Source organism: Erpetoichthys calabaricus, chromosome 4 (assembly GCF_900747795.2).
Source record: "Erpetoichthys calabaricus chromosome 4, fErpCal1.3, whole genome shotgun sequence".
Classification (NCBI taxonomy): domain Eukaryota; kingdom Metazoa; phylum Chordata; class Cladistia; order Polypteriformes; family Polypteridae; genus Erpetoichthys; species Erpetoichthys calabaricus.
The window spans coordinates 58215910-58242803 of record NC_041397.2 but is presented as its reverse complement, the minus strand read 5'-3'; the positions used below and the strand labels follow the sequence as shown (position 1 = coordinate 58242803).

The 26894-nt window shown below is 41.3% G+C and overlaps 1 protein-coding gene across 2 annotated transcripts in view; it reads right to left on the bottom strand.

Annotated features, from left to right (window-relative positions):
• The window catches only part of atp8a2 (ATPase phospholipid transporting 8A2), a 429846-nt gene extending 403788 nt beyond the window's left edge, over positions 1–26058 (bottom strand). For both annotated transcript variants that reach the window (XM_051926384.1, XM_028799509.2), the window contains exon 1: positions 25790–26058. In XM_051926384.1, coding sequence (XP_051782344.1) covers positions 25790–25832 — 43 coding nt within the window. In that variant the 5' untranslated portion in view covers positions 25833–26058. The remainder of the gene's footprint in view (positions 1–25789) is intronic.
• Between the last annotated feature and the right edge of the window lie 836 nt (positions 26059–26894).

The following is a 26894-nucleotide window of genomic DNA, read 5'->3' as shown; positions in this document are numbered from 1 at the left end:
TTATGTTGTACAAAGATTATTCATGATTAACCAAACCCTTACATGTAGAGTATAATCCAAAGAGTGAAACCCAGGCAGCTTGTGTGACTTAGTCAGGCTCTGCCAGAGTGCCATGTTTATAAAGATTTAGATTTTCTTCCCCACTCATTGTATTACACTGACACATTTTAGCCCCTTTTCATCTTTACTGTGTTAAAGTGATGGCTGGGCAGGTAAGGTTCTGCTCGCTCATCACACTTCAGACATTTAATAGTCTCAAGGGATCAGCCTCATAGGCCAGTGGTTCTCAGCCTTTCTTCCTCCAAGGCTTCTCGATGTTTGAGGGCCCACTTACACAGGTCGTGATATTTACCTTTTTATACTGCAATTTTGCTGCAATCTTTTCTTATGCCTCATAACATGTCCCAGACGTGTCTGGATAATTGTGCAGTTTTGTTTTTAAATGTCAGATCAGCTTAAAATGTCTCATTGGCTTATTGCAAAATACTCGGGAACAGACTGCTTGCCTTATCCAAGGTAAACCTTTGCATTTGTAAAACAAAAGAAAGCCATAGTTTAAAGTAACTGTTGTCGTATTTTCCACATATTGTCTGTCAAGCATTAGCTGAGTATTTATACCTTCAGTAGCTAATTGTCGGGGCTTCACCATCCCCTGGAATCAACATTGTAGTGTTTATATCTGCAATGACATGCTAAGTGACAGCTTTTGGTTGCTTTAGATTGGAGAAATGCTTTTTTAGCGGATGAATTGAACATTTATCTATTTTGTTTCACGTAACATTGCCAGGATTATGTGTCCCGGAGATATCTGTGAGGCATGCAGAAATCCTAATTTTTCACCTGAGTTAGACTATGATGTGATGCTAAAAACAGTTAGGTCCGTAAGTATGTGGACAGTGACACAATTTTCATAATTTTGGCTCTATACACCACCACAATGGGTTTGAAATGAAGAAATAAGTACATGATTGAAGTGTAGGCTTTCAGCATTAATTCAAAGGGTTTAACAGAAATAGCGTATAAGCTGTTTAGGAAGGACAGCCATTTTTCTGCATAGCCCCCCACTTTCCAGGGACTCAAAAGTATTTGGACATTTAATTGCCATAGCCAGGTGTGAGCAGTTCCCTCATTATTTCATTAACTATTATGCAGGTAAAAAGTCTGGAGTTGATTCCAATTGTGGTATTTGCATTTGGAAGCTGTTACTGTAAACTCTCATTATGAGGTCCAAAGGCTGTCCATGCAAGTAAAACCAGGCCATCATTAGGCTGAGAAAGCAAAACAACCCCTTTAGAGAGATAAACACAAGGAGTGGTCAAATCAACTATCTGGTACGTTCTTATAAAGAAGGAATGCACTGGTGAGCTCAGCAACATCAGAAGGTCTAGAAAACCACTATAAGACAACTGTGCTGGATGATTGTAGAATTCTGTCCTTGGTGAAGAAGAAGCCCTTCACAACATTTAGCCCAACCAAGAACACTCTCCGGGAGGTAGACCTCTCATTGCCAGTCTACAATCAAGAGAAGACTTCATGACAGTAAAGACAGAGGGTTTTCCAGAAGGCGCCAACCACTGGTAAGCCTCAAACATAGGAAGGACAGATTAGACTTTGTCAGAAAATATTTTTTAAAACCCAATTCAGTTTTGGACAAAGAAAACTAAGATAATATATATCAGAATGTTGGAAAGAAAAGAGCATGGAGAAAAGAAGAAATGAATCATGATCCAATGAATGCTATATCACCTGTGAAACATGGTGGAGGCAGTTTTATGGCATGATCATGTGGAGCTGTGAATGGAAGTCAGTCAGTAGTGTTTATTGATGATATGACTGCTGGCAGAAGAGCAGGATGAACTCTGAAGAGTACAGAGCTATACAATAAAATACAATACAGTTTATTTTTATATAGCCCACAATAGGCTTTAACAGGCCCTGCCTTTTGACAGCCCCCCAGCCTTGACTCTAAAAGAAGATAAGGAAAAACTCCCAAAAAACGCTTGTAGGGAAAAAATGAAAAAATGGAAGAAACCTTGAGAAAGGCAGTTCAAAGAGAGACCCCTTTCCAAGTAGGTTGGGCGTGCAGTGGGTGTCAAAAAAAGGGGATCAATACAATACAATACAATATAATACACAGAACAGAACACAAGTAATGCTCAATATGGTATAAAAATAAAAATATTACAAGTACGGAGCAGAATTCAACACTACATGCTATCACATAGGCCTAATCCGATTTGGGTTATAGTTATCTGCTCAGATTCAGCCAAATGCTGCAAAACTGATAGGACAGCGATTCACAGTACAGAAGGACAATGAGCCAAAACTTACTGTGAAAGCAAATCAAGTGCTTTTCAATGTAAAGTAGCAAAATATTCTTAAATGGCCAAGTCAATCAACTGACATCAACCCAACTGGACATACATTTCACTTGCTGAAGACAAAACTGATGGCAAAAAGTCCAGCAAACAACCCGCACCCGAAAACAGCTGCAGTAAAGGCCTGGCAAAGCATCAACAACAACAACAACATTTATTTATATAGCACATTTTCATACAAAAAGTAGCTCAAAGTGCTTTACATAATGAAGAAAAGAAGAATAAAAGACAAATAAGAAATTAAAATAAGACAACATTAGTTAACATAGAAAGGAGTAAGGTCCGATGGCCAGGGTGGACAGAAAAAACAAAAAAAAACTCCAGAAGGCTGGAGAAAAAAATAAAATCTGTAGGGGTTCCAGGCCACGAGACCGCCCAGTCCCCTTTGGGCATTCTACCTAACATAAATGAAATAGTCCTCTTTGTAGTTAGGGTTCTCACGGAGTCACTTGATGCTGATGGTTATACAGACTTCTGGCTTTTAATCCATCCATCATTGTTGGAACATCATGGTGCTTTGGGTAGATGGTGGTGGCACAAGCCATCAGTAGGGTGGAAACCCAGCACTTGAAGAAGGCCATGGGCTCCAGACTTCAGGCAATCATTGACTGCATGGGATTTTCAGCCAAATATTGAAAATGATATTTAGGGGCAGCACGGTGGCACAGTGGTAGCACTGCTGCCTCGTAGTAAGGAGATCTGGGTTCGCTTCCCAGGTCCTCCCTGCGTGGGTTTCCTCCAAAGACATGCAGGTTAGGTGCATTGGCGATCCTAAATTGTCCCTAGTGTGTGCTTGGTGTGTGTGTGTGCCCTGCGATGGGCTGGCACCCTGCCTGGGGTTTGTTTCCTGCCTTGTGCCCTGTGCTGGCTGGGATTGGCTCCAGCAGACCCCATTGATCCTGTATTAGAATATAGCGGGTTGAATAATGGATGGATGGATGGATGGATCATTATATTTATGATTGTTAGTTTGTCCAAATACCTTTGACCCCTGAAAATTGGGGGACCATGTATAAAAATGTCTGTCTTTTCTAAACAGCTCATACAATATTTCTGTTAAACCCTTTGAATTAATACAGAAATTCTACATTTTAATCATGCAATTATCATGTAATTATTCTACTGTGGTGGTGCACAGAGCCAAAATTAATGAAAACTTTTATCACTGTCCTAATACTTATGGACCTAACTGTACTTGTTTAAAATGCTTTACTATAATCATTTATACATTTCCACATTTCTGCTTCTCTCTTTATGAAATGTACCGTGAATTTTAGTAATTTAAGCTTTCTACTAATATTGTGTTCATAAGAATTACTAAAGAACACTTTGAATTCACTCATTTTTTTGTGTTTATTTTTTTTTTGTGTGTCACCTCCTGACTCACCAGTAAGAGAAACCTCTCACATATGGTATACCGTTCAGCTCATCTTGATGTCTAGTTATGCAAGAGGTTGAGATTTTTTTCCCACCTATTTTTGACCCACTAGATCCCAAAAATGTAATTTTAGGCCATTTTTGGACCATATCTTGTGCAGGAAATTATACCCTCATGATGAAGAGTAAACCAATGGGTACCTTCATTGAAACTAAACATAAGGACCCGAAGTTGTGCATGATACATCAACACGCTGAATGTGGGCCTGTACACGGAGTGTGCATTTTAATAGACTGGCAACACATCAAGGACTGAGTTTTGTCCATTGCCTTCCAAAGAAGCTCTGTTTCTATCGGTTGTGATTGAAGGGCTCACAAAACTCAAACAAGGCTTCAAACCACAAAGTAGACCTGGCCCTGAAACCCAAATACAGGCTTATTTCCTGCACCCTCAAAATGATGGCCATGTCTATACTCTTCAACAACGAAAAGAGCGTCCATAAAAACCCTTGACTGAAGTAACAAAGCAGTGCTTATAATAATAATAATAATAATCTCTCTATTACTGTGGTGGGTTGGCACCCTGCCCGGGATTGGTTCCTGCCTTGTGCCCTGTGTTGGCTGGGATTGGCTCCAGCGGACCCCCGTGGCCCTGTGTTCGGATTCAGCGGGTTGGAAAATGGATGGATGGATCTCTCTATTATAAAAAAAAATTTTGCAACGAGACAAAACTTTTTTCCTGCAACAAGACATGATCTTTTGAAGAGGGATAGAGAGACACTTTCACGTCCCGTGAGACAGTAAAGTCATGTCATACTTACAACCTTTGAAAGCAAGTCATGTGACACACATGCAGAGCAGGTTAGAGATAATGGAAGTAGGAAAATTTGAAAGTCTCAAAAAAAGGAGAGTAAAGATCACATTAGTGCAAACAAACGGAAAATAATTACTTGGTGAAATAACGGCACAGAGAAAAGAGATTGAATAGTGTTTGAGGATGTCTGGGGGAGAAGAGAGACAAGGCAGTGAGACAAAAGGACAGCTGCTGTACAGGCTTTTAAACATTCGAAGCGCCGCGTGAGATGCAGATCACGCAGCTGATCAAGCAAAGAGGAGGTAAAAAAAACTGTATTTGTTTCCCATTGTATCACCATTTAAGAGGGAGTTTCAGTAGAGCGACCGCATCTCCTTGGGGTGCGTTCAGCCCCCTTCTTCACAACGGCGAGTAGCCCTGGCAGGGGGGAAAGGGGTTGGCAAGCGAAGCAAGCAGGGGGCAAGCCCTCTAGTAATAATAATAATAAAGTTAATTCAGAAAGGATATCAAATATAAATTTGAACAGTATTCAAAAATAGACAAAGGAGAAATAAAAAGGCCACTTCAAAGAAACATCCCAAACATAAACAACCACCATATCTGCAATCCAAAATTTAAATTTAAATCTAATGATAAGAATGGTGAATCAGTTGGAATCACCATTCATTTTACTGAATCTAGGAGATATCTTTGACTCTAGCATGTCATTTAAAGCACATATTATAAAGGGGTGGCGCATGGTAGCGCTGCTGAAACACAGTAAGGAGACCTGGGTTTGCTTCCCGGGTCCTCCCTGCGTGGAGTTTGCATGTTCTCCCCGTGTCTGTGTGGGTTTCATCTCTGTACTCCGGTTTCCTCCCACAGTCCAAAGACATGCAGGTTAAGTGAATTGGCGATTCTAAATTGTCCCTAGTGTGTGTGCTTGGTGTGTGTGTGTGTGCCCTGCGGTGGGCTGGCGCCCTGCCCGGGGTTTGTTTCCTGCCTTGCGCCCTGTGTTGGCTGGGATTGGCTCCAGCACACCCCCGTGACCCTGTAGTTAGGATATAGCGGGTTGGATAATGGATGGATGGATTACAAAGATGTCGAAATCATGTTTCTTCCATCTTAAAAATGTTTGAGAAATTAAGGTGCTTTCTAAATAAACAGGATTCTGAGAAATTAATTCATGCATTTATTTCTAGTAGGATTGACTACTGCAATGCAGTGTTCACTGGATGCTCAAACTGTTCTCTATACAGCCTCCAGTTAATCCAAAATGCTGCTACAAGAATTATTACAAGAACAAGAAAATACGAACACATAACTCCAGTTCTTAAATCCTTACACTGGCTCCCGGTTAAGTATAGGGCAGATTTCGAAATCCTTCTTTTAACATATGAATCATTAAATGGCCAAGTTCCGGCTTACTTGTCTGAACTTATCACGACTTACAAACCTGAGCACACATTAAGATCTCAAGATGCCGGTCTGCTTATGATTCCAAGAATTAATAAAATAATGGTGGGAGGTCGAGCTTTTAGTTACAGGGCCCCTAAACTGTGGAATGGTCTGCCTGCTACTATAAGAGATGCCCCTTCGGTCTCAGCTTTCAAATCCAGGCTGAAGACTCACTACTTCAGTTTAGCATATCCTGACTAGAGCTGCTGATTAACTGTACATACTGCATCTCTGTTGTTGGTCATTAGCACTAAAACATAAGTAACATGAGAGTTAGAATTGGATACTAACCCTCACCTGTTCTGTTTCTCTTCTCAGTACTCAAATGTGGCACTTGGTGCCATGGCCCACCTGCCAAGTTGCTTTGCCTGCCTAAGGTAAAGTCATCCCTGATGGAGGATCGCAGGAATCGTCGGTAGAGGGGTCCTTTCCAGCAATGTTTCAGCTGTGGAATAGCCACATGGGGGAGGTAGCTTGATGGCTGAGGTCTCCAGGACTCTAAACAAATCCAAATCATATTATGTGATATCATCTACTGTTAAATTCTGCTCCGTACTTGTAAAATTTTTATTTTTATACCATATTGAGGATTTGTTCTGTTCTGTGTACTGTATTGTATTGACCCCCTTCTTTTGACACCCACTGCATGCCCAACCTATCTGGAAAGGGGTCTCTCTTTGAACTGCCTTTCCCAAGGTTTCTTCCATTTTTCCCTAAAAGGTTTTTTTTTTGGGAGTTTCTTAGAGAGTTAAGGCTGGGGGACTGTCGAGAGGCAGGGCCTGTTAAAGCCCATTGCGGCACTTCTTGTGTGATTTTGGGCTATACAAAAATAAATTGTATTGTATTGTATTGTAATAAGAAAAGTAAAAAAAGCAAACGAAGAGCAAACTGGAATCCAAGAATGACAGCCAAACACCAGGAGCAGTACTGTACAATACAGACAAAGGAAATAAACAGAACTGACATAAAATAGCAAATGTTTAATAGATGTGACAATGCTAATTAGAGACTTACAGTATATAATACAAAAAAGAAAGTAAACAAAAACTATTTCAGGAACACACAGCACAAAAGTACTCATAAAAAGCAACAATATGCATGAATAAACAGTACTCGTGTCTTAGTAACCTAATCACAAAACGACAGCTACCATCAGGTACCAAAATGGTAAAAATAATAATTAACAAACAAATAAAGTGATAAAATACTACACTTACTCATAAAATTAAAGTAAAAAAAAACACACACACCAAAAATGCAAGATTGAGGGGAAAAATAACACAGCCATGGGAAAAATTCTTCAACTGAGGAATAACTTAATTAATGTATGTTCACCCATGGCACTGTTTTACCTGAAGGTGAGAAGAGGGCCAGGAGATGAAACATTTGTCAAACCAGGAATGTGCTGAAACCATAAAGACCAAATCCTAATCACCAAGGCCTAATTGTAATCCAGTAATCAAAGTCAGAGACAAAAACGGTAGAATCAAAAACCAGAAAGTAGAGAAAGAATATACATTTCATTTGTTGGATTTTTTAACATATATATTTTGTGATGGATCATTGAAGCTTGTAATGTTGCTACTCACAAAGCATGAGACATGTTCTGTCCAATCTGTGTGGCTCACAGGCTCCTGATGGCCACTATCAACTTGAGCTCGTCAGGAGTGAGATAGTTATGATGTGGCGTATGGTGTTGTGCTGTGCAACTGCCAGGGCTGCCAGGAGCCGCGTGCCGGTAACAAGCTGGAGGTGAGAGGTTGATAAATAAAATAATCTTGCAGCTCTGTGACTAATTAATCATTACATTCAGGAAATGTATAACTGCAAAGAGCCTGCACAGGAGGTGCTAGAGAAACAGCAGTCCAAATTCACAAATATATTGTTCTAAAAAATATTTTAAGAGAGTAGAAAAAACATTTCACAGTGAGCAGTTCAAAACAGACACAGAGTTTGTGGCATTGCTTGTAAATTTTGTCAGTGCACTTTTCAGGTTAAAAAAATAATAATATTAGCAAACAGCTGGTATGGGTATGTGCACATTGTGCAGTTATGACTGTATTCTATACCTATGTGACATTAAATAACAGTTTATATCAATCAAGCCACTTCAAATCAGTAAATGGTCAAATATATTCTATGCCTAACATTGTGTGTTTTGCTAAATTCCCAATTAGTTAAGTTTAAAAAGTTTGCGGTTTCAACCATAGAATGTGACAGAATGTTTTTTAACTTCGAAAACAGAATCAAATGAATGATATTTAACAAGCACAGTCAGCTCTACTTGAACAAACTTTAAGGCAATCTGTTCTTGGTAAGGGTTCAAGTGCCTAGTAGACAAGCTGTCACCAAACTGGGAGAGACTGCTTCATTAATCATTGCCTGCCACTGTACCTGTCACTGTCACCCAAGAACTACCGGTACATCAAGGCTGTCTTTTTGGAGTTTTGTACCAGTCAGCAGCACCTAACATCTACACTACAATAATTTCTTATATTTTGAGTCATATTTAACAACAAATATATATGAAGGGTGTGTGCTAGGCTTTGATTTACTTCGGAAAAAACGTAGAAATTCTAACATTTATTTAGACTGCTCCTTTATTTTTATTGATTGTCATTGTTTTATTTAGTAAAACAGTTTCACATTATAAACATGCATGTTATTTAATGCAGATAACAGATACAAACAGAGTATGCCAGGAATATGCCAGTAAATGTCCCAGTTAAGTTTGAGCAAACCAGGGTAAAGTATCCCAAAAACCCAAGCTTTCAATTTCTCAGGTCAAAAGCTTGTACTGTATATTTATTGGGTCCTAACTGTGCTGTCTGTCTAAGACGAGTTCAAATCTAATTAATCAATGTACACCTTAGGCTTAACGTTTACTGTGCCCCTTGCAATGCATATGTCTCTGTTATGTGCCATTTGGTATGCAATTCGTAAAAGCAGTATTAATGTTTGTGATGCACCATCAGGCAGTGTGATGTACTGGATAAGGCTTTGGACTTCAAACTCTGATTTTTATGGGTTCAGCTCCTTCTACTGACATTGTGTGACCATGAGCAACTCACTTGACCTGACAGTGCTCCAATTAGAAAACCAAAAAGAAATATAACCAATTGTATCAAAATACCGTAAGGTGTCAGCCAAATAAGTTAATGTAATGTAATCTATTAGAATGATAAATGCAATGCATTTTACTACTCCAAATGTTTGTGATGTTCCATCTATTGGAATGACAGGCATAGCAGCAGGGCAGACACACAGAAACTTATCCTTTTATTCAAGTGGAATAGCTGTGCTACTCGTCTAAGATGGGTTAAAAAATCTAAGTAATCAACGTAGACCTTAGCATTAGCGTTTGTAGTCCATCATGCAATGCATATGTCTCAGTTATATGCTATTGGGTATGGGTTTCATAAAAGCTGTGTTAATGTTTGTGAGTTCAAGCATAGGGGTGTTCATATGTGCACTTGGCACCAGGACACCCTAGACCTCAGTTCGATGATCGACTTTGTGGTCGTGTCGTCGGACTTGCGGCCACATGTCTTGGACACTCGGGTGAAGAGAGGGGCGGAGCTGTCAACTGATCACCACCTGGTGGTGAGTTGGCTTCGATGGTGGGGGAGGATGCCGGTCAGGCGTGGTAGGCCCAAACGTGTTGTGAGGGTCTGCTGGGAACGTCTGGCAGAGCCCCCTGTCAGAAGTAGCTTCAACTCCCACCTCCGGCAGAACTTCGACCACATCCCGAGGGAGGTGGGGGACATTGAGTCCGAATGGGTCATGTTCCATGCCTCTATTGTTGAGGCAGCTGACCGGAGCTGTGGCCGTAAGGTGGTCGGTGCCTGTCGTGGCGGCAATCCCCGAACCCGCTGGTGGACACCGGCGGTGAAGGATGCCGTCAAGCTGAAGAAGGAGTCCTACAGGACCCTTTTGTCCTGTGGGACCCCGGAGGCAGCTGATAGGTACCGGCAGGCCAAGCGGAATGCGGCTTTGGTGGTTGCTGAGGCAAAAACTCGGGCGTGGGAGGAGTTTGGGGAGGCCATGGAAAACGACTTTCGGACGGCTTCGAGGAGATTCTGGTCCACCATCCGGCGTCTCAGGAAGGGGAAGCAGTGCAGTGTCAACACTGTATATGGTGGGGATGGTGCGCTGCTGACCTCGACTCGGGACGTTGTGGGTCGGTGGGGGGGAATACTTCGAAGACCTCCTCAATCCCATTAACATGCCTTCCAATGAGGAAGCAGAGCCTGGGGACTCAGAGGTGGGCTCCCCCATCTCTGGGACTGAGGTCACCGAGATGGTCAAAAAACTCCTTGGTGGCAGGGCCCCGGGGGTGGATGAGATACGCCCGGAGTTCCTCAAGACTCTGGATGTTGTAGGACTGTCTTGGCTAACACGCCTCTGCAACATCGCATGGACATCAGGGACAGTGCCTCTGGATTGGCAGACCGGGGTGGTGGTCCCCCTCTTTAAGAAGGGGGATCGGAGGGTGTGTTCCAACTACAGAGGGATCACACTCCTCAGCCTCCCTGGAAAAGTCTATTCAGGGGTCCTGGAGAGGAGGGTCCGTTGGATAGTCAAGCCTCGGATTCAGGAGGAACAGTGTGGTTTTCGTCCTGGTCGCGGAACAGTGGACCAGCTCTATACCCTTAGATCAGGATCGCTTGTGGACTCTGGCGGAGCACCAAGACGGTGATCGAACATTACGATGTATTGGAAGCAAAAGTCCCGAACAAGGTTTCCATAGGTGAACCTAAGGAAGGATTATTACCAATCCTTGTGGTTGAGAGAGGTGAGTTGGTGCACCTGCACGAGACAAGACACATTGTGATGAGCTTTGCTGCTTTTAGGTACACAAAATTATATGTTTATGGTAACAGGTAGCAAAACTGTATTGTAAATAGAATCCATTAGAAACTAACCCTATGTTTCCCATATGATCAATGCATCAATATCTGTGGTTTTCATTTCCACAGGGTTTTTCAGGAACGTAACCCGTTCAGATAATGAGAATTATAAAAAGAAAGTAGGATTAAACCAGGGGTGAAACACTGGCTATAGTAAAACACTACTTTTTTTTTTTACAGTTGAAGCACAGAGGGCTTACGTGATTTGTTTTGGCCCACATAGGGAGGCTGAGGCAGGAATTCAGTCAGAAACCTTGTGGGCCCACACTGCCTTCTAGTTGTCAAAATGCTGTAATGGTCATACATTACGAACATGAATGGACCAATATGAAGAAAATGGAAAGTGGATTGACTCTGAAATAAGGAGATAAGTCTCCATCCAAGCTAAGGAGTTTTGATCAGCACTACCACACATAGCCATGTGTAACAGCAGTGCTCACCCAGCATTATAGTAGCATTGTAATGCCCTTCACATGGCACTTGTCCCGTGAATACTGAGCATCGTGTAACATTTTTAGATCTTTATTGCTTATTATAGGTGTATATATATATATATATATATATATATATATATATATATATATATATATATATATATAGCCTTCAAACAAAACAGGTGCTCCCTTAAGTCAATATTGTGGAGACATTCTTGTCATAAAGGCCTGGGCTATCTGCTTTGTCTCTACGCACCTGCGAGATACAAAGGGACTGGGTAAACAGACTCATTTGAGTTACACGCGAAAACAAAAGCAGGTTAGCAGGGTTCCCCAGGGAATTTCCATTCCCTTTTGTACGTCTGCGAGGGTACGCATGTGCAGCGTAAGGCTTTTGCTGTATTAGTGTTAATGAGTCATTTAGGATTAGGCTCGGGCAAAAATCTCCTCCTCCAAAAGAACGTGGGATAAGCACCATAAGTTCAGCGTCTAGTGAGACATTAATCATTTAGTCATGTAAAATCATTCACTTTCAAAATGAAGTGGAGTGAGGAGAAATCCAAAATTAGAACATAAAGGGGAATATAAAGAGAGCATCACATTTTGACTTCAGGATGTCTGCAGGCTCCACAGTTTTCCTTGGGTCTGACGTGTTTTGCTTTGCTTTCTATTCTAATCTTGTCATGTGTGGGTGCTCTCTATGATCAAAGCTTGATAAAATAAAGACAGAGGGATTGTCGGAGGGGCAGAAGGGTGGCACAGTGGTTAGTTTTTCTATCTCAGATCTACAGGAGCTTGAGTTGTTTTTGCTGTATGAAGTTGCCTTGTTCTCCCCATGTCTGTGGAAGATTTTCTCTTTGCATTCCAGATTAGCTGGAATCTCTAAACTGGCTCTGTGTGAGTGAGCAAACCTTCAGATAGACGAGACCCATTCAGGGATTATTCCTAACTTGTACAAAATGTGTCTTTGGACCCCTGGATAAAATGGGATTGGAAAATGGATGATCTAATCTAAAGTAATGCAAAATGAAAGGTCAGTTTTAATTCTTTTACATGCTTTTACTGTTTTGACACTATCAGGGGTCAAACAGGCAACAAATTGTATGTTTTTGTGTGTAATCTATTGGTTTACAAGTGAACACTATTGGTTTAACTACATCGTATTGTATCTGTATACTGCTTGTTTGAACAACAGAACAATCAAGATGGGAACAGGCCATTCAGCCTAACAAAGCTATCCAATTAATTCTTCTAAAAAAACATCAAGTCGAGTTTTGAAAGTCCTTAAAGTCCTACTGTCTACCACACTACTTGGTAGCTTATTCCAAGTGTCTATGGTTCTCTGTGTAAAGAAAAACATCCTAATGTTTGTGCGAAATTTACCCTGAACAAGTTTCCAACTATGTCCCCATGTTCTTGATGAACTCATTTTAAAATAACAGTTTCGATCCACTGTACTAATTCCCTTCATAATTTTAAACACTTCAATCATGTCTCCTTTTAATCTTGTTTTGCTTAAACTGTATAGGCTTAGCTCTTTTAATCTTTCCTCATAATTCATCCCCTGTAGCCCTGGAATCAGCCTAGTCGCTCTTCTCTGGACCTTTTCTAGCGCTGCTATGTCCTTTTTGTAGCCTGGAGAACCAAAACTGCACACAGTACTCCAGATGAGGCCTCACCAGTGCATTATAAAGCTTGAGCAGAACCTCCTTGGACTTGTACTCCTCACATCGTGTTATATTACCTAACATTTTATTTGCCTTCTTAATGGCTTCTGAACACTGTGTGGTGGTTGATAGTGACAAGTCCACTACGATTCCTAAATCCTTTTCATAAGGTGTACTTTCGATTTTCAGACCACCTATTGTGTATTCAGACCTAACATTTCTACTTCCTACATGTAATACATATGAACTATATTGATTTGCACATGTACTGTATATCATTAGTTCCAGTGCATTTGTTATTGGTTTGTAAGTAAACTGCATTGGTTTACGCTCGTATGCTCTCAGTTTGCATATGAACTATAGTGGCTTGTGTTCATATACTGTACTACTGGTGTGCTAGTCTAACATGGTGGTTTTATGTGTGTTTTGCATACGATACACACTAGTTTTACATATGCACTCTGTCGCAGCTTTGTATGTGTATTCTATCGGTTCCGTGTGTGAATATGTTGGTCAGTCACGTGATCTTTAGTGGCAATGTGATGAGCAAGAGAAAGGAACTCGAGGGCTTGTTGTCATTTCAAAGGCCTGAAGATGAGCTGGTATTAGACAAAGTTACACATTAAAACAGCTCAATATTTACTTTTTCACACAATTTGTTTGTGAAAGGGCTTGCTGGTAATTATTTTTAAATAATATTTTCCCCTTAAGTCTGAAATGATCACAAGGCTGAAGTTAGGCACACATTCAGTTAAAACAGCTCAATATTTACTTTTTCACACAATTTGTTTGTGAAAGGGCTTGCTGGTAATTATTTTTAAATAATATTTTCCCCTTAAGTCTGAAATGATCACAAGGCTGAAGTTAGGCACACTTTCAGCTGTCTGTTTTTTCGCTGCCCCCTTCACTTGCAATCAGCTACTACTATATTTCTGACAGCTTTTACAAATCATATTCAGCTCCCTAACAGTTTGGCAACACCTTGCAACTCCTTTAAATTTTTCAGAAAAAGGGTCCAGATGAAAAAAAGGGGGAAAAGCATATTTTGGAAATGTGGCAAGGCCAATAAAATTTTTAGGCACCACGGTTAGCTATCGATATGTTTTGGAGAGTGTCAATGGGGAGGTCTGAGTGACAGGGAAAAATAGCATGTGGTGACGTGCACAAATAATAGATGATGGAAAAGATAAAAATATGGGGGGAAGCTGAACTTTACCAGTGCGGCCACAATAACCTAATTGACACCAGAAAAACTTTTACACGTGGTTTTAAACATGGAGAAAAAAAAAACCTGCAGTTATGGTAAACATATGGAAGGAGGAAGGTTTTTATATACAGTCAATACTTTTGTGATAATTTTATTTTAATTAGGCTGTACAGCTTTTCCCCACACAATTGTGGAAACATGTTGTGTCAGTAGTCAGAACTGCTATATTTCTAGTAGTTAGCATGGCCGCTCCAAAAAAGTGCAGTAAGCAGTGATCTGCTTTTTATGAGCTGAAGGAGTATCAAAGGTGCCAAATTCATTTTTGGTTTGCACTGAATCATAATACAGACTTGCTCAATGTAGTTGTCTATAGAGAACACGCAGGGGAGTTTCGCTCTTTCTTTGTGCGTAACACTACTCTGACCACTTCTCAATCCATTTCTTAACACTTCGCAGCCATAAAACACTGTCCCTATACCGTGCAGAAAGCCTTCTACGGATTTCACTTTCATGCATTACTCTAATTTTCCGCAAGTATTCACTCAACAGTATTTAGAAAAATACACATGTAATTTGGATGTAGTGAGAATATGATTGAATAACTGCCATGTGGATTATGTAACACCAGTAACTTGAGATATTTTCATGGACACTTTAATAATGTTTGCTGTCTTTCCACATTTGCCCCTGCTAGTCCCTTTCAAAGCTCCTTTAATCAGAAAATTTGTTATTTCTGCTCTTCATGAAAACATGAGATTAAAATTTTTCTCTTAGCCATCACTACAAACAACTTAAGGTAAGTAACACATAAATATTCATCATTTTTGATAGAGCATTCCTGTATCCCCCTAGTGTTATGTTTACACCCATAGAAATATGCATGTTTTGTTTTGCAGCATAATGTTATTTGATCCACAAGATCAACGATCTCAAACTCCAGTCCTGGAGAGCCATTGTGGCTGAAGGTTTTCATTCTAACCCTTTTCTTAATTAGTGACCTGTTTTTGCTGCTACTTAAACTTATTTTGAATTAATTTTAATCAACTCAGACCCAATATAGTAATTGTTTTCTCTTTCCTTAATTAGCAGCCAAACAATAATGAGATACAAAATGAACCAAAACATGACCAGCAAACTGTGTCAATCATACAATATCTCATAATAAAAAGGATGGAGGTCTCAGGAATGTGGATTTGCTCAGGTCCACAAAACAGTGTTCTTACAAAAGTAAAGAAAAAATCAACAATTTTGAAAATGTCTGCTATTGCACAATGAGAGCAGCAACAAGCCATGGAATTAAAGAACGGGTTTAATTAACAACAAGACTCGGTGCCTAATTAAGCAACTGGTTGGAGTGAAACTGGAGTTTAAGGAAAGAAATGAAGCAATTCAAAAGAAAGATGCAGAAATTCCTGGGAACAAATCTTAAAAAACAAGTCAATTAAAATTAACTCAAAAGAAGTTAATTAGATTGCAAAAACAGGTCACTAATTTAAAAAGAGTTAGAATAAAAATCTGCAGCCACAGAGGCCCTCCAGGATTGGAGTTTGAGATCCCTGCACTAGATGGTATGAGAATACTGTCCTGAGCGTTATTTGGGTTTAAAACTGTAAATCTGTTCCTTAAACTTCACTCTGAATCTGACTTGTGGTTAACTGTAATTACGCAGAATTCCAAGTCACGTTTGGGGTTAACACCAAGTAGGTAAAAGTAAAAAGCCCAAATCTACATTTCAAAAACACTGGCAATAACTTAGCATGTGAACCGCAAAACTTGGCCTTCTTACTTGGATGACTCTCATTGACAGCACATCTGTGGTCCGCGGTCCAAACTGATAAACAGAAATAGACAACAGAAATGAACACGGCATTACAATCCATCAAGTCTGCCAAGCGATTATGAATGGGATATCGCCAAATGGACGTGTCAGTTGTTGTTTGTGGTGATCCAAACCAAGGTACAAGTGTCAAAAACGTGTTTCAGAAAATATTTCTGATATTAGTATCTCTACCTGCTTTCATTTGAACTTTCTCTCTATTATATAAAAAAATCTTGGGACAAGACAAGACTTTCAGAGAGATGAGACGAGACATTTTCAGAGAGATAATTTCAAGTCCCGCGAGACAGTTACTCTGTGAAATAATGGAACAGTGTAAAGAGATTGAATATATGGACTTAGGTGATATGACAGAAGTATGTAGATATTGTTTGGCTTTAAACTTTAAGTTGGAGACTTGTAGATCGTCTAATTCGTGTTGCCATCAGGGAAAAGTAGTGTTTCTTCCCAATGAAGAGTTGTATCTTATGCACACATACACACACAGACAGTTTTAAGGGCTGAATGGCAATCGGCTCTGGCCACTTCAAGAGTGCAGGTAACATGGTTCCTAGGCACGAGCAGGAGTGATGTCTTCTGTCCATCCATAGGTGAGCTCTAATGCCCATTGCAGTTGCCAGGGCTTTAAACTTTTCTCAGGTTCCAAAATAAGAACATGCACTTGTCAAATATAGGCTACAATCTTTGGCTGGCATAACTTAAATAGAAGTAGCATACAGTAACTGCTGCGGTGGGTTGGCACCCTGCCCGGGATTGGTCCCTGCCTTGTGCCCTGTGTTGGCTGGGATTGGCTCCAGCAGACCCCCGTGACCCTGTGTTCGGATTCAGTGGGTTGGAAAATGGATGGATGGATACAGTAACTGTTGACCATAAACTGACCGTCACACCACGGGGTACACTGAGTCTCTTTTAATGGCCTGCCAAAGTTGTCTCCACTTCCCATCACCCTGTCAGGTTGCTAACATGGCAGTTATATTTCCTCCCTGTCAGCTGGTTTGCACAGTTTAGAGTTTTTCAGCTGAGTCAATTCATGGCCTTAGTTTCCTGTTTCAATTAACATAATGTACTGTGGAATAAACCTCACAGATCACAGTGACACACTTTTAACTTTTTGCTACACCAGAGTTGTAGTGATAGGCAAAAAAAATTTTGATCTTTTATTTTCTTGGATAAAGGAGATAACAATGTTCCTGTAAAGGGCTTCTATAAGGGCTTAGCTCAAACAAAGAAAAAACCATCAAAACATCCAAGACAAATTTTCAAATTATTTGTGTTGCATAATCCAAATGCCATATTTGGACAACATCACCAACATATGTACTGTAGTTTTGATAAAATAATGGTAGAATTTCTCGGGCACGACAGTGAAGCATATTTATATAAGCTTGAACTTTCTAACTGAAGTCGCACTTCACTCCTCGCTCATTGGTTATTACATTGGCATTCAACGCCACATTTCTAAGTTTTTGAAAAGCAGTTTGTGAAACTGCACTGGTTTATTGACTGACTTTTGGCTTGCTGATGCACTTCAGATAAGCACAAATATGTGACACACTCTACCTGATGTCCTCGCTCACTTCTCTTTAACTTTTAATCTCTAACTGTACACCTCTCTCAGACTGTGCTCTGCAATGTTAATATCACATGAAGCACCATGGCAGGCAATGAATGAGCTATCAGTGACAGGACTACTGACCAATGAATGATAGGTGAGGTGGGTCTTCAGATTAAAAGCTCAATGTCGTTTCAGTCTGCTTCACTGTCACACAAGACACAACTTTCCGGAGATATTTTTTTAACAGAATTTGGATACTTGACATTTAGATTATGCAATGTGAAAGATCGGAGATTTTTTTCTTGAACGTTTCAATATAGTTTGCTGTTGTTCAAGATATGTCTTCTTGTAGTCAGTTGTATCAAGGATTTTATTATCTCTGTGAAAACATGATATATACATTTTCTTTTGTTTATCACTACAAACAACACAAGGTGAGTAGTAGATACAAAAATTATCATTTTGGCTTATAATATTCTTTTATCGAGAGAGATCTACCACCTAATGCAATTGGTGCAAAGTTGCAAGTTGTAATGGGGTCTGACAGTTAAAGCATTTTCAGGTGACAGGCATTAAACATTTAAAAAACATTAATTTGAGAGCCAGTTTTAGTGCATTATAATTAAAGAATCACAACAAGCAGAGGCTTCTCACAATCATGCCAGACACCTGACGGACAGTGAGAGTGTGAGCCCGTGTGTGCCAGGACTGGAGTGAATCCATCTGCTTGTGCTTTATGTGGATCTTTATTGTTATGTATGCTCCCCAATTCCAGCCAAATAAAACTGCACAACAAACTGAAGATGGCATCAAACATGGTTTTAAAAAATCTGCAGTGTGTAGCAGATAAAAAAAAGTTCTTGTTAGTAGATAAAAGGCAGCAAAAAGGATATCGACATTTTCCTTTCAAAATAATTATGATACCATTGTGCTGCACACTCTGAAATCAATGTCAGATAGAAGCTTAATCAATATTTTTGTACTCATTACTTATAAGCTAAGAACTGTTTTAGGGCCAAACAGAAGCAGGTCCCCGTTAGGGTACAGTATATCGTTAAAATGTCTTAAATGAAATCAGCAATGAAAGAAACTGATGAGCAATCAGAAGAGAAAATGCAGCACCTTCAAAAGTAGCCCTGATCAAAACAATTACAAATAAATCCAAAAATAAGTGACATGAAATGGTTTTAGAAAGCTAATTACGTTGTTAATCCAGGATTTATTCAGCGATTACTGGAAGCATTAAGGAACTGCCTTCTAATTTGATATGCTTTAATTACAAATATGGCAGTAATGAAGACAGGCTGAGATGCAAGTGGGTTTGCACAGACAACTGTAAAGCCGATCTCACATTATGCAACTTTTATTGTGGGGTATGTCTAGGGTTGCCAGACGTCCCTTATATACGGTCCCATATTTGATCATTTTGTCCCCTGTCCCATACTGACCTTTCAGGGCCACCCAAATGTCCCTTATTTAGTTCATTTTCAATTTACCTAATAAAAATATATTTTACTACCTTCTTACGGTACTTAGTTGTAACTTTATAAGTAATTATACTCTTTTCTCAGATTCTCTTGATGAAAATAACCCAAATGTAATGAGAAAACTCGTGTTTGCTGCCTGTTTGCAACTTGTTCAGTTGCTATGGCTGGCTGAGGACAGCGACACTCTTACCATTTTGTTCTCCAGCCGCACTGCTGTGCAGTTCTGGATCAGCATTGCAATATACAGTGACTGTCAGCAAAGTGTGTTGTTACTACTTGCCACGGCCCACTTTTTTTCTAACTTAAAAACTAATCCATCCATCCATCCCAAGATGCCAAAACGTAAATGTAGATTTTGTGATGAATATTCCAGCGAATGGACATTTATCAAACAAGGCAGAAGCTGTTTTGAAGTGTATGTAATTGCACTTTCAGTACTGAACATGACGGGAAGTCTGATATCAAGCAACATATAGAAACAGCAAAGCACAAGCGTTGTATTGCCTCTACTACAAAAGAAGCTGGGAAAATAACAAACTTCTTGATCAAGAAAAACACAGATGAAGAAAGTAAAATAATAGCCGCAGAAGTTGCAACGACCTTCCATACTGTCCATCATCATCAGTCATTCAGTTCAAATGACTGTACAATGTACTACTACCAACAGTATTTCCTGATTCTAAAATTGCAAGCAAATTTTCAAGTGCTAGGACTAAATGTGCTGCAATAATAAAAAATGTTGTGGCTCCATGTAGTATTGCAGAGATTGTTACAGATATAAATAACTCTTCTTTTTATGGCATATCTACAGATGCAATAATCACAATGCTGAGAAAATTTTCCCATTGATTGTGCAATATTTTCCATGTGAAAAGGGTTTGCTTATAAAGTTATTGTGAGTAGGATCCCTAAATTTATATATATAGTAATATAGAAAGAGATTTTAAGAGTGTCCAATATTTCTAAGATATCACGTCCTAGTGAGCTGAACGACTTCCGGCCTGTCGCTCTGACGACACATGTGATGAAGACCATGGAGCGGCTGCTGCTTCACCACCTAAGGCCACAGGTCCGCCACGCCCTTGACCCTCTGCAGCTCGCATACCAGGAGAAGGTGGGAGCGGAGGATGCCATCATCTACATGCTACACCGATCCCTCTCATACTTGGACAGAATCAAGAATGATGTTTCTGGACTTCTCTAGCGCCTTCAACACCATCCAATCTCTGCTCTTTAGGGACAAGCTGACAGAGATGGGAGTAGATTCATACCTGGTGGCATGGATCGTGGATTATCTTACAGACAGACCTCAGTATGTGCGTCTTGGGAACTGCAAGTCTGACATTGTGGTCAGCAACACAGGAGCGCTGCAGGGGACTGTACTTTCTCCGGTCCTGTTCAGCCTTTATACATCAGACTTCCAATACAACGGAGTCCTGCTATGTGCAAAAGTTCGCTGACGACACTGTTATCATGGGCTGCATCAGGAGTGGGCAGGATGAGGAGTATAGGAACCTCATCAAGGACTTTGTTAAATGGTGCGACTCAAACCACCTACAACTGAACACCAGCAAAACCAAGGAGCTGGTGGTGGATTTTAGGAGGACCAGGCCCCTCATGGACCCCGTGATCATCAGAGGTGACTGTGTGCAGAGGGTGCAGACCTATAAATACCTGGGAGTGCAGCTAGATGATAAATTGAACTGGACTGCCAATACTGATGCTCTGTGTAAGAAAGGACAGAGCCGACTATACTTCCTTAGAAGGCTGACGTCCTTCAACATCTGCAATAAGATGCTGCAGATGTTCTATCAGACAGTTTTGGTGAGCGCCATCTTCTACGCAGTGGTGTGCTGGGGAAGCAGCATAAAGAAGAGGGACGCCTCACGCCTGGACAAACTGGTGAGGAAGATAGGCTCTATTGTAGGCACGGAGCTGGACAGTTTGACATCCGTGGCAGAGCGACAGGCACTGAGCAGGCTCCTGTCAATCATGGAGAATCCACTGCATCCACTGAACAGTATCATCTCCAGACAGAGGAGCAGCTTCAGCGACAGACTGCTATCACTTTCCTGCTCCACTGACAGACTGAGGAGATCGTTCCTCCCCCACACTATGCGACTCTTCAGTTCCACCTGGGGGGGTAAACGTTAAAATTATACAAAGTTATTGTCTGTCTGTATACCTGCATTGTTATCACTCTTTAATGTAATATTTTCTTTATCAGTATGCTGCTGCTGGAGTATGTGAATTTCCCCTTGGGATTAATAAAGTATCTATCTATCTAATTTTCTAATCTGGCAACCCTAGGTATGTTAGATTTGTCAATCGCAGTTGCTGATCTCTTTGCTGCACCATGTTAAATCACTTGACTGAAAATCACAGCCCATGCCATGTTTATTGGTCAAGCACCGATCTTCCAGCACAGTCATGTTCACCCCTTTTTCTGACAGCCAGTAGCGTGCTGCCCGATAGACACGGCCTTGTTTGTAGGGTTAACAGCTACAGCGAGTTCAGCAACAATCTCTGCGCTTTATTTTATTATTCCTTTCGGTTATGGTATGTCAGACTCAACAGACTGACACGTTTCTGTCCTGTTCATGAGGCCCACAGCCTCTTGTGCTACCTGACAGAGCCGACACTGAACCAGCTCTGTGTGAAGGGTTAATAGATGTGGAGTATTATGTCACAGTTTCAGCCCTTTGTTTTCCTTTTTTCATTCTGTTTTAGTATATAAAACAGGAGACATCAGACAGAGGAGCTTCTCTTCTATTTGTGCGATCCAAAACCCGTGTGTTCCTTATTTCTTGTAGGTACATTCTCTGCATTATGCTTCAGATAGAAAGCTCATTGGCTCTCAATTCTTGCACATAAAGGGTCCGCCCCCTGACCAAAGACAAAATCAAACATTTTTGATTTTATCCTAGCTAGTCACAGATATGTCACATTCGACGATCGACTTCACAGGAGAGGGGTATCGACTGGCTAAGATTATATAAACGAAGGCTACGACTGAAAATCGCTGGGAAAAGTCGTCTAATGTGACATGGGCTTAAGTCAGCAGCCAGGGCACAAAAGGGGTAAGACTGTGTGGCAAAACAGGAATATAACTCACTTAATCCAATTCAGCATCACAGGGGGGCAGAGTCTACCCCAGCAGACAGGATACTAACTCATCCCAGGGTCCACTCCTGCATACTCCAAGAGGGGGGTGTGGAGGGAAAAACCATGACAGACATGGGGAGAACATGCAAGTCCCACCAGCACTGGGCATGGAGTTTGAAAAAAGGAGGCTGGGCCTGGGAGATAGCAGTCCCAAACACAGAGCCATAATGCTGTACGGGACACTTTATAAACAATCTACAGAGGAGTATGTTAAGTTTATGGTTGCCACAAGTAGCTTAAGTAACTCAATAATTAAATGCCACATTAAGACGTCACACTCACTATTGGAAAAAAGAAATAGGCCAGACAGAATTCCCTAAGAACACATACATTGCAATGTCATTTAAAACAATCCGTATTTTGTTGTGTTGCTTGAATCAAACTGAGTACAAATGATATTGAATTAATATATGTGGAGAGACCTAAAAATAAATCAATAATAAAAATATTGTATTACTGTACTTTAGAAAGCTCCACCATCAATGAGACTAAGTAAAAGGTTTGCAGATTGACACATGGAATCTAAAGTTCAGCAGTGATAGTAACACATACAGCCTTCTCAAGGTGGTGCCAACTAGCCACACGAGTATGAAGAAGGGCCATCCCATGGTCTCAGCCATACTGCCCATAGTTTCACCTCTGCAGAAAGAGATTTGAGATTTTGCACTAAATGAGCAAATTGGAGTTTACTCAGTGACTCTAACATAAGCCCCCTTTGCAAATTGGTCCTGATGCAACTAGGAATGTATAAAGACACATACAGTACATAAGGCTAAATAATAACTAACCACACTTTAGCATCAATGTCAAGAAAACCAAGGAAATGATTGTGGACTTTTGGTGGGCTCGCACTCTCCCTTTACATCAATGGAGGAGAGGCTGAAATTCCCACCTGCTTCAAATACCTGGGTGTGCTTATTACCAACGACCTCTCTTGGAGCTACAATACAGCCAGAATGGTAAAGAAAGCCCACCAGCGCCTCTACTTCTTGAGGAGGTTGAAGCAGGCTGGTCTGTGCCCCCCTATTCTGACCTCCTTTTACAGTTGTGAGGTAGACAGCATCCTCACCTCCTGTATTACGGTGTCATACAGCAGCTGCTGACGGGACAGCACTGCAATGGGTGGTTAGGTCTGCACAGTGGGACGTCGGCAGCAGCCTACCCAGTACGAGGACATTTACACCAGCAGGTACAGAAGTAAAGTCTCCTCCATTATGGAAGACGTCACTCATCATGCACAGGGGCTGTTTGCTCCCCTCTCATCGGGCAGGAGACTGCGCAGCTTATGGGCTGGCAGTACCAGCTGAAGGAACAGCTTCTTCTTCTTGATATATACTGTATACCCTGCTGTTCTTTCTTAAACTCTGTAAAGCGCCTTGAGCATGGGAAAGGCGCTATATAAATAAAATGTATTATTATTATTATTGGATGGTATCAGACTTATGAATACATCATCACTAAATCTGACTGTGCACTCTGTGCGACTTCTACTACACTTTGCATTTTGTTTCAGTAGTCTCATGTACTAAACTATTGCTACTACCTTTTTACTTTCTGCTAAATACAGGGCATACTGCAATAATATTTATCTTAACCATGGTTATCTTACTATATTTAACTATTAATGTTATTTCATTCCATTTATCGTTTATCTGTGCTACCTTTATCACAAAGTCTATGCGGTTAAGGGGCTACTTTTTATTATTTAGTTGTTTTTTTTTATGCCGTTATCGTGGGCACTGTTTAATTACTGGGACCTGAGTACCGAATTTCTTTTCTGCACATGTAGTGAGAAGTCAAGCAAAATGATGGCTTTTATTGGCTAACTAAAAAAATTACAATATGGATATGGATATGGATATACAATATGGATGACAATAAAAGATCCTCAATCCGTGACTTCTGTGATCATTTTGTTTGGGTTGGCTGTACAGCTTTCCCTGCACACCTGTGGTAGCACGGTGAGTCTGTGGTCACAGTGGTAAAGTTCTGTCGATGATCAGTCAAATTTTCATTATTTTCTAGGAGTAAACATGGCCTCTCTGCTCTCTATGTGGACCAAAGAAGAGTAACATGCAGTAATCTAATTTTGATGGACTGAAGGTGCTCCAGAGTCCAAAATAGTTGTTGGTTTGTCAGAATCATGGTACGGATTTCCTCAGTGTTGTTGTCAGTAGTGGATGTGGACAGATGCCCTACTCTTTGTTCGTGCTTACCATTTGTCCAATCATTTTTAAACTTCTCAATTCACTCATAAGCACTCCAACATGGTAAAACACTTTCTCCATAATGTGCAGAAAGCCTTCTATGAATTTTGGCCCCTGCTACACCTTCAGCCCATAATAAGCTGATCACTGCTCACTGCTCTTCTTTGGTGTAAACTGACTGGTCAGGGTCAAAACTTTACTGCTGTGAGCTCAGACACATCACGACTGCACATTTGCGTGGGGAGAGCTGCACAGCCAACCCAAATAAAATTATCAAAAAAGTGTTAATAATTATTGACATACAGTATCTTCGCAAATATATGTTAGCAAATGTACCAGTCTCAACAGGCTCTGCTGTCTCAGCCAAAAAACTCAGCAAGAGTGACAGATAATGCTGAGGACGTTTATAATGGAACCTCAATCCCACCCTGGCACCACAGTCCAGCACCTCCCCTCATATGCTTTAACTGTAACCGTTACACTCAGATTTGTATCTGAAGTATGAAGAGCTCACATCCCCATCGGAGAGCTTCAGAGGCGACCTTGTCATACAAAACCTGCCGGGCGGTGGGCCAGCCTCTTAGCTCAGAACGTCTGGCACTCGGTCCCACACTGCGGTGGTGGCGACAGCCTGCGCAGCACCAGGGGCTGGCAGTGCACTTGTGGATGTCTCGCTGTGAGAGTGCCATCTTACATCCGTTCGTCTTGTCAAATGGTGACAATATACAGTATGTAAACAACACCGACATGCACTAATAGAAATGCTTTGAAATGCTGCGTTTAATTAGGAAGGAGGAGGCACCTGCAAAGTTTACATGAAGACGTTTCTGACATGACCGCCTGAGGTTATTGTGAGCAGAGAAGGATGCACAGGAGGAGAAGAAGCTCACAAAACACTCGCTGACTGCTTCGGCAGCTCTGGTGAAAGATGCACGGACATTATTCCAGCTCGAAATGAGAACGTGCTGACATAAACACGCGTATTTGCTTATTTTACCGACCGCACACCATAAGGTGATGTCCCCAAGTGCGGACAGCGGCTGGGGACTCCGATGATGCGCTGCGTATTCATCCTCAGCGGCTGCCGCAACGACTCCGCATCCAATCACATTACAAATTGGATTTGTTATGTGGGCGACATGATTTTACTGGGAAATCCGTGAGCTGTACACATACAGGCACACACTCGCGCACACACACACACACGCGCGCGTCCCCAGTCTGTCATGTCAGCTGCACATGGCGCTGCCTGCCGCTAATGCTGACCGGACAGCCGAACATCGTAATCTGTCCTCCGGCCGCTCCTCTACTCACCTCCTTCCGTGTGGATCTTCTTCGATTTCCGTGTAAAATGCATGTTAGAAGACTGGCGGGTGAGCGCAGGCGTTCAGAACGAGCTGACATTCCTCTCCTTCATGGAAACGGAGTCACGCTGAGCGTGCGGATGCGGGTGGCCGGTAACTGAAACAGACGAGGATGACAAAGCCACGCCATGATGAGCGCTAGCCAGGCAGCCGTCGCATCATTAAGCCGAGGCAGCGCGATTCGCGCGGATGGCTCCGCGGGATGCTGCTGGAGTGTGGCGCAGGGATTGCGTTAATTAGCCCCCACAAAGGGAGGGGGGATGTTGGTGTGTGTGTGTTTGTTAGGGGGGTGAGTGTCGGGAGAATTGGGGGCCTTCGCCAGTAAAACGCCACTAAAGGACTTGTTGACTGTGCGCTGGTCTCATTTTGCACGTTTTGTTTAAGGCGAATTCATTATCTTAAAAAGCCAGTGCACTTGTTGCAGACAAAGCTCATATTGTTTTAGATCAAGAATGTATTAGTCTAGTTTATTATTTTCAGGTAAAGTATTTATTAGCCAGAAGTAAAATCCACAGACCGCATCCACAAGTGCGGCAGATTTCATTGTTTTCCATTCCGTGTTAGAAGTGGCCGACAGCAGGGCAGGAGATAGTCTGTCTCAGCTACTCCAGTTCTTCTGTCACTGTGTGGGTGACACTGTAGCCCCCTTATGTGAGTATGTGCATCTTGAGATGGTCTGGTGTCCCGTCCAGGGGCTTCCGCAAAGTTTGTAGCTGCCCCCAGAAAAGGCGTCCAGACTGCACTGCTCATTTTGGTCTCTGACTTGGCCTGCACTACAGTATGTTTAGCCCCCATTTCCAAATCCTTCTTTTGCCTTGCACAGGTTACACTATTAAATTTAAGTTAATTGGTTAATGCATGAATGAATTACATTTCTGCTTAAATTTAATTAATTTGTGCATTACCTTATTTATTCGAACCCTTTTCCAGCAGCATGAGGTGCAAGGCCCACCCTGGCTAGTCCAGACACTTACAGTGGGCCACTAGTTGCTTAAATACCAGGTCAGGTCAGGTCAGGGAGTATGTGCTGGTGCACCGCACCACACAAATGAAAC